The following is a 12,892-nucleotide window of genomic DNA, read 5'->3' as shown; positions in this document are numbered from 1 at the left end:
GTTAAAATTGTACAAGGCATTGGTAAGGCCAAATTTGGAATATTGTGTACAGTTCTGGTCACCGAATTATAAGAAAGGTATCAATAAATTAGAGAGAGTGCAGAGACGATTTACTAGGATGTTACCTGGGTTTCAGCACTTAAGTTACAGAGAAAGGTTGAACAAGTTAGGTCTCTATTCATTGGAGCGTAGAAGGTTGAGGGGGGGTTTGATCGAGGTATTTAAAATGTTGAGAGGGATAGATAGAGTTGACGTGAATAGGCTGTTTCCATTGAGAGTAGGGGAGATTCAAACGAGAGGACATGATTTGAGAGTTAGGGGGCAAAAGTTTAAGGGAAACACGAGGGGGTATTTCTTTACTCAGAGAGTGATAGCTGTGTGGAATGAGCTTCCTGTAGAAGTAGTAGAGGCCAGTTCAGTTGTGTCATTTAAGGTAAAATTGGATAGGTATATGGACAGGAAAGGAGTGGAGGGTTATGGGCTGAGTGCGGGTAGGTGGGACTAGGTGAGATTAGGAGTTCGGCACGGACTAGGAGGGCCGGAATGGTCTGTTTCCGTGCTGTGATTGTTATATGGACGCGTTGAGTGTGAGGTTGTTCCAGCTGATCTCGCTCGCCTCTGTGCACCTTCTCCTCCCCTTCTGAAATTGTAGTTGTGTCATTGGCAAATGTATAAATGGCATTTGAGCTGTGCCTACCCACACGGACATGGGTATAAAGTAGAGATGCCCTCTCTGTACCCCTCCCCTAGTGGTATGGGATGCCCTCTCTGTACCCACCGCTGAGGTTACCGTGGACACCTGAGCAGCATGCAGTGAGGGTGGGAGGGAATCTTCAAGTTTATTTGCATTCAGACATTCACGATATAGCCGAATGAAGCAGGGGCAAAGTGCAAATACGAAACATAGAAAACCTATAGCACAATACAGGCCCTTCGGCCCACAATGCTGTGCCAAACATGTACTTAGAAATTACCCAAGGTTACCCATAGCCCTCTATTTTTCTAAGCTCCCTGTACCTGTCCAGGAGTCTCTTAAAATACCCTATTGTATCCGCCTCCACCACCATCGCCGGCAGCCCATTCCACACACTCACCACTCTCTAAGTAAAAAAGTTACCCCTGACATCTCCTCTGTACCTACTCCCCAGCACCTTAAACCTGTGCCCTCTTGTGGCAACCATTTCAGCCCTGGGAAAAAGCCTCTGACTATCCACATGATCAATGCCTCTCATCATCTTGTACATCTCTATCAGGTCACCTCTCATCGTCTGTCACTCCAAGGAGAAAAGGCCAAGTTCACTCAAACTATTCTCATAAGGTACGCCCTCCAATCCAGGCATCATCCTTGTAAATCTCCTCTGCACTCTCTCAATAGTATCCACATCCTTCCTGAAGTGAGGTGTTCAGCCTTTAAGGACCTCCATTGCACATGAGGAAGGAATGAAATCACTCCACACAAATCCAACCAGTACTCCTCCACTGACTCGCTCAGCCACCTAGCTGAGCCCATTCTTACCCTGCACAACTTCTGACTCCTAAATACAGAACAATCTGCAGATGATTGACTGCTGAGGACTGGTATTTGCTCCCACACACCCCATGCCCTATCAGTGTATAAGACATGAGACTTGGGGACAGGTTAGATTTATTTACATGCCTTTTATACGTGCTATATGTGCTGTGTATGACTTGGTACTATGATGCAAGAAGCATCATGAACAGAGCGGATGAGTTTAGAGCGTGGATCAGTACTTGGAGCTATGATGTTGTGGCCATTACAGAGACTTAGATGGCTCAGTGACAGGAATGGTTACTTAGTGCCAGGCTTTAGATGTTTCAGAAAGGACAGGGAGGGAGGCAAAAGAGGTGGGGGCGTGGCACTGCTGATCAGAGATAGTGTCACGGCTGCAGAAAAGGAGGAAGTCATGAAGGGATTGTTTACGGAGTCTCTGTGGGTGGAAGTCAGGAACAGGAAGGGGTCAATAACTCTATTGGGTGATTTTTAAAGACCACCAACTAGTGACAGGGACAATGAGAAGCAGATAGGGAGACAGATTCTGGAAAGGTGTAATAATAACAGAGTTATCGTGATGGGAGATTTTAATTTCCCAAATATTGATTGGCATGTCCCTAGAGCGAGGGGTTTAGATGAAGTGGAGTTTGTTAGGTGTGCTCAGGAAGGTTTCTTGACACAATATATAGATAAGCCTACAAGAGGAGAGGCTGTACTTGATCTAGTATTGGGAAATGAACCTGGTCAGGTGTCAGGTCTCTCAGTGGGAGAGCATTTTGGAGATAGTGATCATAATTCTATCTCCTTTACAATAGCATTGGAGAGGGGTAGGAACAGACCAGTTAGGGAAATGTTTAATTGGAGTAATGGGAAATATGAGGCTATCAGGCAGGAACTTGGAAGCATAAATTGGGAATAGATGTTCTCAGGGAAAAGTACAGAAGAAATGTGGCAAATGTTCAGGGAATATTTGCGTGGTGTTCTGCATAGATACGTTCCAATGAGACAGGGAAAGGATGGTAGGGTACAGGAACAGTGGTGTACAAAGGCTGTTGTAAATCTAGTCAGGAGAAAAGAAAAAAGCTTTTGAAAGGTTCAAAAAACTAGGTAATGATAGAGAGCTAGAAGATTATAAGGCTAGCAGGAAGGAGTTTAAAAATGAAATTAGGAGAGCCAGAAGGGGCCATGAGAAGGCCTTGGCGGACAGAATTAAGGAAAACCCCAAGGCCTTCTCAAGTATGTGAAGAGCAAAAGGATAAGACGTGAGAGATAGGATCAATCAAGTGTGACAGTGGGAAAGTGTGTATGGAACTGGAGGAGATAGCAGATGTACTTAATGAGTACTTTGCTTCAGTATTCACTACGGAAAAGGATCTTGGCGATTATAGGGATGACTTGCAGCGGACTGAAAAACTTGAGCTTGTAGATATTAAGAAAGAGGATGTGCTGGTGCTTTTAGAAAGCAGCAAGTTGGGTGAGTAACCAGGACTGGACAAGATGTACCCAAGGCTGCTGTGGGGTACTCTTTGCAGCATCAATGCAGTGAGGTTATGGAAAATTGGAGAGTTGCGGATGTTGTTCCCTTATTCAAGAAAGAGAGTAGAGATAGCCCAGGAAATTATAGACCAGTGAGTCTTACTTCAGTGGTTGGTAAGCTGATGGAGAAGATCCTGAGAGGCAGGATTTATGAACATTTGGAGAGGTATAATATGATTAGGAATAGTCAGCATGGCTTTGTCAAAGGCAGGTCGTACCTTACGAACCTGATTGAATATTTTGAGGATGTGACTAAACACATTGATGAAGGAAGAGCAGTAGATGTAGTGTATATGGATTTCAGCAAGACATTTGATGAGGTACCCCATGCAAGGCTTATTGAGAAAGTAAGGAGGTATGGGATCCAAGGGGACATTGCTTTGTGGATCCAGAACTGGGTTGCCCACAGAAGGCAAAGAGTGATTGCAGGTGGGTCATATTCTGCATGGAGGTCGGTGACCAGTGGTATGCCTCAGGGATCTGTTCTGGGACCCCTTTTTGTGATTTTTATAAATGACCTGGATGAGAAAGTGGAGGGATGGGTTAGTAAATTTGCTGATGACACAAAGGTTGAGGGTGTTGTGGATAGTGTGCTTGGAAGTAGGTACAGAGGAGATGTCAGGGGTAAGTTTTTTACTCAGAGAGTGGTGAGTGCGTGGAATGGGCTGCCGGCGATGGTGGTGGAGGCGGATATGATAGGGTCTTTTAAGAGACTACTGGATAGGTACATGGAGCTTAGAAAAATAGAGGGCTATGGGTAACCCTAGGTAATTGGTAAGGTAAGGACATGTTCAGCACAGCTTTGTGGACTGTAGGGCCTGTATTGTGCTGTAGGTTTTCTGTGTTTCTATGCCATGCAAACTAACAGTTTTCAATGTATTTCACTGCATGTGGCAATAATCAGACAATTACCACCTACTGAAGGATTGTTGTCATAGAATATGGAGAGCCAGCAGGAGTTTGATGGACCAAGTGGCTTCCTGACTCACTCTTGCTCTGTTTTCAGACCTGCAGAAGGCCAAGTTGAAAGCCCAGAGAAGCCACAACCTGAGGGAGGAGGCGAATATCTGCAACCAGCTGGGCGAGGTGCTGGCCAAACAAGGTGGGTCCACATGGTGGGGGAGGGTGGAGGTGACAGGTGTGGGCCATGAGAGCTCGATGGTCAGGAGAGGGGTCTCGGAACTGAGTGGTTGCTGTGTGGGTTCTGGGGTTTGATGATTGCTGCAGGTCTTGGGAGTTTGGGAAGTCAAAGGGTTGTGTTGCCTTGGCCCAAAACATAGGATCCCAGAGCAGTAAAACAGGCTCTCCAGCCAATCATAGAGCACTACAACACAGAAACAGGCCTTTCAGTCCATCTAGTCCATACTGAATTATTATGCCAAGTCCCATCGATGTGCACGTGGACCATAGTCCATGATAACTCTCCATCTGTTATGAATGTGCAGCAACTCTGAGGGGCCGAAGGGTACAAAGTCGCCCCCTCCTTTTTGAGAATCGCAAGATCGCTATTAATTCGGGTCTGGGACCCAGGAAATGAGAGAGAGACACGCAGAATCCACAAGGTTTGGAATGTGTCCTGGCCTCAGCGAAACAAAACCACTGATAATGGCTATTGTCTCTTGGAGACGGAATTGTGCATTGAGTACTGTACTATTCATTGAAGCCCCTCGGGGCGACCAGAGTGGGCTGGTTGAGGGATTGCATCATCCCAACCTGATTGACATCTGAGACCCCGTGAGTAAGGATAAAAGAGGGTCTGGGGAACAACCCCTTTAGACGCACCAGGAGAAACGCTAGAAATCCAGTGACAGCGTTTTATAGCGAAGGCCGGTGAGGGCTTGTGTGCGTCCTCCCTTGCCAGGGTGGCGGGCTCATCACGGAAGAACGGCTTAGCTAAAGGAGACGCCACAAGTGAACGGCCACACCAACGAGACTCCGACGGATCAAAATCATAAAAGGAATTGGCAAGTTTTTCTCCAAATCTCTCTCTCTCTCCAACCATTGCAACATAGCGGTCCCCAATGGCTGCAGCCTGCATGAACTGAGTGAACTTTATATTTCCATCGGACAATACATTATACCCGCACTTTTAGATTTAGTATTGACGACGTATATTATCTGTATATTTGCATTGATATTATTTTTGTGTATTTTTACTAATAAATACTGTTAAAAATAGTATCAGACTTCAACGGACCTCTCTATCTTTGCTGATAAGTGACCCAGTTACGGGGTTCGTAACACATCCAAACTTCTCTTAAATGCTTCAGTTGACCCACATCCTCCACTGCCACAGGCAGCTCGTTCCATACTACACTGTCTTCTGAGTGATGTTCCTCTTAAATGTTTCACCCATGACCTCAAGTTCTTGTCCCAGGCAATGTCAGTGGAAAAAGCCTGCCTGCATTTGCCCTATCTATACCCCTCATAATTTTGTACACCTCTATCAAATCTCCCCTTGTTCTCTTATGTTCTAGGGAATGAAATCCAAAGCTATTCAATCTTTGCCTGTGTTTGGCCCTTACCCCTCCCAACCTGGGATCCACAGACCCCTCAGTTAATGGTATTGGTCCATGATATAAAAAAAGGTTGGGAACCCCTGCAACCTTTCTATCCAAATACCTGTTGTAATTGTTCCTGCTTCAAGCTCAATCGCAAAGAAGAGAAAATCTGCAGATGCTGGAAATTCAAGCAACACATACCAGATGCTGGAGGAACTCAGCAGATGAGGCAACATCTATGAAAAAGAGTAAACAGTCAATGTTTTGGGCCAAGACTTCATCAGGGCTGATGAGTTCCTCCAGCACTTTTTGTGCCACTTCAAGTTCAATTTATTGTCATTCAGCTGTCAGCATGTATGCTGCCCAGCGAAGCAATGTTCCTCCAGACCAAGGTGCACAGTGCAGTACATGTAACTCACACTATGCATTAAGTAATATTACCAAAATAAATTAACAAATAATTTGTATTTATGACTCGGGTTTAAAAAGTAAACACTATAATGCCACAGGTGCTTCGTACGTGATGAGACCCGGGTGGTGGCCGGGAGTTCAGTAGTGTCACGGCCGGGGGGAACACATTATTTCCCTTCCTAACAGTTCTTGTCCTAATGGTGCAGCACCTTCTGCCTGACATTAAGGGGTCAGAGATTGTTGGACGGATGAGAGGGATCATTGATAATGCTGACAGTCCTGTGTGCACAGCACTCTTGATAAATATCTCTGGTAGGTGAAAGAGAGACCCCGATGATCCTCTCAGCGGTCCTTACAATCCTTTGCAGGGGCTTGTGGTCAGACGCCTTGCAATTCCTGTACCAGACGGTGCTGCAGCTGGCCAGGGCAGTCTCTATAGTGCTTTTGTTAAAATTAGTTGTCACTCGCCTCAATCTCCTCAGGAGGTGGAGGCGCTGCTGTGCTTTCTTGACCAAAGAGGTGGTGATGAGGGACCAGGTGAGATCATCGGTAGGTTAATCTGCTGCTCTGTGCCTGTAATGTTGCTACAGTAAGTTTTTCATTGTGTCTGTGCACGCATGGACTTATGCAGATAACAATAAACCCTTTTTCATTTGACACAGAACCACCACTCTCGGTGTGGAAGATCTTGCCTCTTCATGTTTATACTCCGCTAAAAGCACTGTGAACATTCACCTTATCCACATGACTAATGACTTTATAAACCTCAAAGTAAAAAATAAGAAATAAACAAATTACATAAGTAGTGCAAAAATAGAGCAGAATTCCTGAAGTTGTTTACATTGGTTCATTGTCCATTCAGAAATTTGATGGCAGAGGGGAAGAAGCTGTTCCTGAAATGTTGAGTGTTTCTCTTCAGGCTCCTGTACTTCCTTGATGGCAGTAGTGAGAAGAGGGCATGTCCTGGGTGAAGGGGTGCTTAAAGATAGATGCTGCTTTTTGGAGGCATCCCTTCTGAAGATGTCTTCGATGCTAGGGAAGCTTGTGCCCATGATGGAGCTGGATGAGTTTGCGGTTTTCTGCAGCGTCCTGTCAGAATGCTCTTGAGGCGTGGCCTTTTGAAGGTGTCCTCGGTGGTATTTGTGAACTTTATACCTTGAACAGATTGATTGTTTGAGCTTGCTGTCTCCACCACACCTCCAACCATTAGTGCTTCCATCATGATCTGCTCCCTCTCACCAGGTCAGTTCCAGAAGGCGATCGAGGAACACCGGCAGGAGCTGCAGCTGTCAGAGGTGCTGAACGATGTGATCGGCTGTGCGGTGGCCAACCGGAAGATTGGGGAATGCCTCGCAGAGCTGGGGAGCTACTCCGATGCACTTGAGGTACGGGGACTAGGGGGAGAGGCTGTGCTGTCCACCTCCCATGCTCACCTGTGCATAGGGAACTCAAAACTGCAAATTAGACTTCAGCAACATCTTGTACAACTTCAACACTTTCTGACCCCTGTACTCATAAATCAAATCATTACTTTGATTAATGAAGGCCATTGCTGTGTGTATGAGCCAATCAACATGTGACGCCACTTTCAAAGAATTATGGATCTGTGTTCCCTCTGTTGTACTGCACCCCTCAGTGACCTGCCATTCACTGTAAGATTGACCAGTGCCACAATGGTGAGACCTCTGCCTGACCAATGCCTCTAGTTCCCATTCCCTTTGGGCTGAGGCCACATGTGTCCAGGCACCCTCGGCCCTGATCTGCAAACACGTGTACTCCACAACTCCCAATAACGGGAGCTGAGCACTGTGGCGAGTATTCTGACCACCAATAGTGTCTGACCTTGGGCTCAGACAGCTGCTGTCCTGAGACGGGTAGGCTGCCCATCCCTCAATTCAGTCAGACGTTACCCAGGCCCTGGCTTTGCTGTGTTCCCCCCACCCCCACCCTACACCTCAGAACAGAAATCATGTTCCAAATGGTGGAGCAGGAGTCAGCTACTCAGTCAGTGACACTCAGGAACTGCTAGGGATTTGAGGGCCTGGGGCTATGAGGTAAGAACCCCTAGAGTGAAGGAGAGTGAGGGGCATAGATGGGGGAGACAAGGACACAGGAGCAGAATTAGGCCATTCAACCCATCCAGTCTACTTCGTCATGCAATCATGGCTGATTCAATTTCCTTCTCAGCTCATTCTTTTGCTTTCTCCCCATAGCCTGTAACGCCTTCACTGATCAAGAGCCAGTCAGCCTCAGGACTTGCACCAGCAGGTTCAGGAGTAGTTATTACCTCAACCATCAGACTGTTAAACCACAGGGGATAGCTTCACTGAACCGTTCCTACAACTAATGGACTCACTCTCGAGGACTCCATCTCACGTTCGCGATATTTATTGCTTATTTATTATTATTGCTTTTTTTTTTTGTCTTTGCACAGTTTGCCTTCTGCATTCTGGTTGAACTCCCATGTTGGTTGGTCTTTCATTGATTCTGTTGTGGTTATTTTTCTATAGATATAAGACCATGAGACATGGGAGCAGAATTAGGCCATCGAGTCTCTCTGCCGTTCCATCATGGCTGATCCCAGATCCCATACACCTGCTTTCATCCAGATCATGAAAAGAAACCCGGTCCTAATACTGACCCTTGCAGAACACCACTAGTCACTAGCAGCCAACCAGAAAAGGCCCCCTTTAAGCCCTCCCCTCTCTTTATTTCCACTCACTGCCTCCTGTCAATCTTCTATCACACGATTTTCTCCATTACAAGTTGCTTCAATGTTTGAAGGACCTTGGTCACACTGACTCTCCTTCCCTCTGAAGGCATCAGGGTAATTGATCCTTTGCAGGGGTCATAGAGTCAAAGAGCAATACAGTATAGAAACAGGCCCTTTGGCCCATCTAGTCTGTGCCAACCCTTTATTTTGCCTAGTCTGATTGACCTATACGTGGACCATAGCTCTCCCATCCACGTACTTATCCAACCTTCTCTAAAGTCTTGCATTTACGATTGAACCCCCCCCCCCATTGTTCTACAGCATCAGCGCAAGCACCTGCAATTGGCCCAACAGGTGGCCAATCACGTGGAGGAGCAGCGAGCTTGGGCGACCATTGGCCGGACATACCTCTTCATCTACGAGACTGACCAGGAGAGCGAGTCACTGCAGGAGGCGGAAAATGCCTTCCGGAAGAGCCTGGCTATCGTTGACAACAAGTTGGAAGGTAGGATGGGAGAAGGTGGAAAATAGCAGCTACTGCTTCACTCGCACCAGGAGAAGAGGTAGCCGGGGAGATCTCTGAATGAAAGGTCATAGGTTCATTTTAAACCAGATTACTTGACCCTTCTCTCTCCGTTCCACCCTCCTATCACAGTCACCCTGTCTCCTCTTTCAAACCCAGGATGCTATCCTTCAGCAGATAAAAAGATTTATTTTTAAATTGGTTCTTTTTCTGATTCAGCAGCAAAAGATATTCTCAAAAGGGGCACTGTATGTGTGTTAAAGGTTAAAATAAAGTGCTTTGTTGCAGCTATATCAAGAATAAAATACAGAAGGAAACAAAAATGGTAAAAGAGACAAAGTAATGCTTATTAACCAGTCACAAAGCCACTCCACACAATGTGAACCAGAAGTATCTGACAGGTTTTCCAGTCCCCTCTCCCCTCACCACCTCACCCATCTCCTCCTCCCTGTCCTCTATTTGAAAAAACTACCCCTGCAAATCCCCGTCATTTTAAAGCATATGTCCTACAGCCTTTGCCATTTTCTCATTATTGATTTAGAGTTATTGAACAGGCCCAATGAGCCACACCACTCAGCAACAGACGTATTTAACACTAGCCTAATCACAGGACAATTTACAATCAGAATCCACTTTATTATCAACAGCATGCGCTGTGAAATTTGTTTACTTAGTAGCAGCAGTTCAATGCAATACGTGATAATACAGAAAGAAAAAAAGTAAAAATCAATTGCATTATGTGTATTTGTATACTGGATAGATTAAAATAATACAAAAACAAATATATATTAAAAAAGTGAGGTAGTGTTCATGGGTTCAATGTCCACTTAGGAATCGGATGGCGAAGGGGAAGAAGCTGTTCTGAATTGCTGAGTGTGTGCCTTCAGGCTTCTGTACCTCCTACCTGATGGTAACAGTGAGAAAAGGGCATGCCCTGGGTGCTGGAGGTCCTTAGCACTGGACGCTGCCTTTCTGAGACATCAATCCTTGAAGATGTCCTGGGTACTATGGACACTAGTACCCAAGATGGAGCTGACTGATTTTACAACTTTCTGTAGCTGTCAGTCCTGTGCAGTAGTGTGACCCCACCCCCCCCCAACCCCATATGCAGAGCCATTGAGATTGTTTGCTGTTGACCTATTGTGGCAATAGGCATATTGTAGTGGATCCCAGGTCCTTGCTGAGGTAGGAGTTTATTCTAGCCAGGACCAACCTCTCAAAGCACTTTATCACCGCAGATGTGAGTGGTACTGGGTGATAGTCATGAAGGCAACTAACCGTGCTCAAAATTGTTCCTTCACTCTTGAAATAGCCCTCTGCTAGTCATATCTGGTTTTCTTGTACAGACCTGTGTCGCCATACTTAAATGCTACAGATCAAGCCCTCAGCAGGTGACGAACCTCCTGGTTCATCCATGACTTTGTTTTAGGAGTGTACCGCAAATATTCGTTGGCACACACTCATTCACACGGGTTTTAATGAAGTCAGTTAATGTGGCATACTCATCCAGGTTTAAAGTTGAATCTGTGAACACAGTCCAGTCCACTGATTCAAAGCAGTCCTGTAGGTGTTCCTGTGCTCCCCTTGTCCATACCTCCTTGGTCCTCATGGCTGGTGCTGCAGTCTTCAGTCTCTGCCTATACTCAGGGAATAGACGTACAGCCAGGTGATCAGACTTCCTGAAGTGCAGGTGTGGAATAGCACGGTCGGCATTCATGACTCTTTGGACACTACCTCACTTTTTTTTTTAATATACAGTGTTTCTTGCAGGTTTTTTAATGGATTCAATATACATAATTGATTTACTTTAATTATTGTTTTATTTTTTTTCTCTGCTAGATTATGTATTGCATTGAACTGCTGCTGCTAAGTTAACAAATTTCACGTCACATGCCAGTGGCAATAAATCTGATTCTGATTTTGGTTGACGGTGGTGAAACAATGGTCCAGTGCGTTGTTTCCTCTGGTACTACAAATGATTTTTTTTGATGGTAGTTGTTTGGTAACTGTTTTGGTCCGGTTAAAATCCCTCACAAAGATGGTGAAGGCATTGGGGTGCTGTTTCATGTATGTTGATCACAACACTCAGATCATCTGGAGTCTCTTTGACATTGGTTGAATTTACAATGACCACTTAACCCACTCAGTGGTTCACCAGTGGTCTGCAGGAGGAAACCCGATCACCAGGAGGAAACACACATGGTCGTGGGTGCTGGGTTGAACTCTGAGTTGTAATAGCGGATATGATATGGTCTTTTAAGAGACTTTTAGATCGGTACACGGAGCTTAGAAAAATAGAGGGCTATAGGTAAGCCTAGTAATTTCTAAGGTGGGGACATGATCAACACAACTTTGTGGGCCGAAGGGCCTGTATTGTGCTGTAGGTTTTCTATGTTATGCTAATTGCTACGTTATCCTGGTGCCCTAACTTCTATCAGCCTCTTGCCCCTCCCCAGTGAAAATAACCGGTTTATCCAAAATCTCTTATAACGAGGATTCTAATTCACCCTCTAAATCCTCCACAGCCTCTGTGTAATAGGGCAACCGGAACTGCACACAGTACTGCACGTTAAGTGCATGCAAGACAGATCTTTCACTGTATTTCAGCGCGAGTGACAATAATAAACCAATTCCAAATGCTGACCTGGACTGTTGCAGTAAGTGTCAATCTTGCCTGCTCATCGAAAGCCTCCAGGGATTAGCCTGTTTAGGAAGCATGGCGAACCGTCCCACTATCTGCTGTTTGCTGATGGCATGTCAGTGCCAACAGGACACAAACCTAGCTTGCTGAAAGCACACAATCTCTTTTCACTCTCCGGGTCACCACAGGCTAGGTGTGGAGTCTAGTGCCATGTAAACAGTGGAGGTGTGCTGCAGTAAAGAGGGCCCAGGTGCACACACAGAAGCATAGAAACACTTTAGATTAGTATTTGTAACTGGGTGTAATCGGAAGGATTTACTGAGTGTATCAGAATCAGGTTTAATATCGCTCCCATATGTTGTGAAATTTGTCGTCTTGCAACAGCAGTACAAGGAGGTATGTATAAAAAGAAATTAAATAAGTGGTGCAGAAAGAGAGGGGAAATAGTGTTGATGAGTTTATTGTCCATTCAGAAATCTGATGGCAGAGGGTTTTAAGGCATTGCCTTTCGAAGATGTCCTTGATATGTGGAGGCTAGTGTCCATGATGGAGCTGCTTGAGATTACAACTTTCTGCAGCTTTTTCTGGTCCTGTGCAGTGGCCCCTCCATACCAGGCGGTGAAGCAAGCTGTTAGAATGCTCTCCCCAGTACGCCTGTCTCCTCCTGTAAATAAATGGTTAACTTAATGGTAGTGAATGTCTTCTGTCCCCACTTACTGAGCCTGCAAACCTGATTTTACACAACAACCACAAGTTTACAACTGTTAGACTCTGCACGCTGACAGAGGAAGGCAGGTTTGCCGTGTGCTGTACCAACATTTCCACCTGTGTTGTCTCTGGTTCTCCGGCAGGAAAGGTCTCCCAGCATGAGCTCAGTGAGATGCGAGCCAGGCTCTACCTCAACCTGGGCTTCCTCTGTGACAACAAGAAGGACCCAATCAGATGCAACCACTACATCCGTAAGAGTATCTACATTGCCGAGTGAGTTCTGACATAGACTGAACCTGCCTGGTGTGTATCTGCATGTCCGCGAGTATATAGAACAAAGTCCAGG

At 45.7% G+C, this 12,892-nt stretch overlaps 1 protein-coding gene across 1 annotated transcript in view; it reads left to right on the top strand.

Moving 5' to 3' along the window:
* The window catches only part of LOC140732478 (tonsoku-like protein), a 109,688-nt gene that overhangs the window by 8,246 nt on the left and 88,550 nt on the right, over positions 1-12,892 (top strand). Inside the window, 4 exon segments of the mRNA XM_073055189.1 lie at positions 4,056-4,151; positions 7,204-7,346; positions 8,996-9,179; positions 12,690-12,819. Coding sequence (XP_072911290.1) covers positions 4,056-4,151; positions 7,204-7,346; positions 8,996-9,179; positions 12,690-12,819 — 553 coding nt within the window.

Source organism: Hemitrygon akajei, chromosome 8 (assembly GCF_048418815.1).
Source record: "Hemitrygon akajei chromosome 8, sHemAka1.3, whole genome shotgun sequence".
NCBI lineage: Eukaryota > Metazoa > Chordata > Chondrichthyes > Myliobatiformes > Dasyatidae > Hemitrygon > Hemitrygon akajei.
Note: the sequence above shows the minus strand (reverse complement) of the source record. Positions and strands in the feature narration are given on the sequence as shown.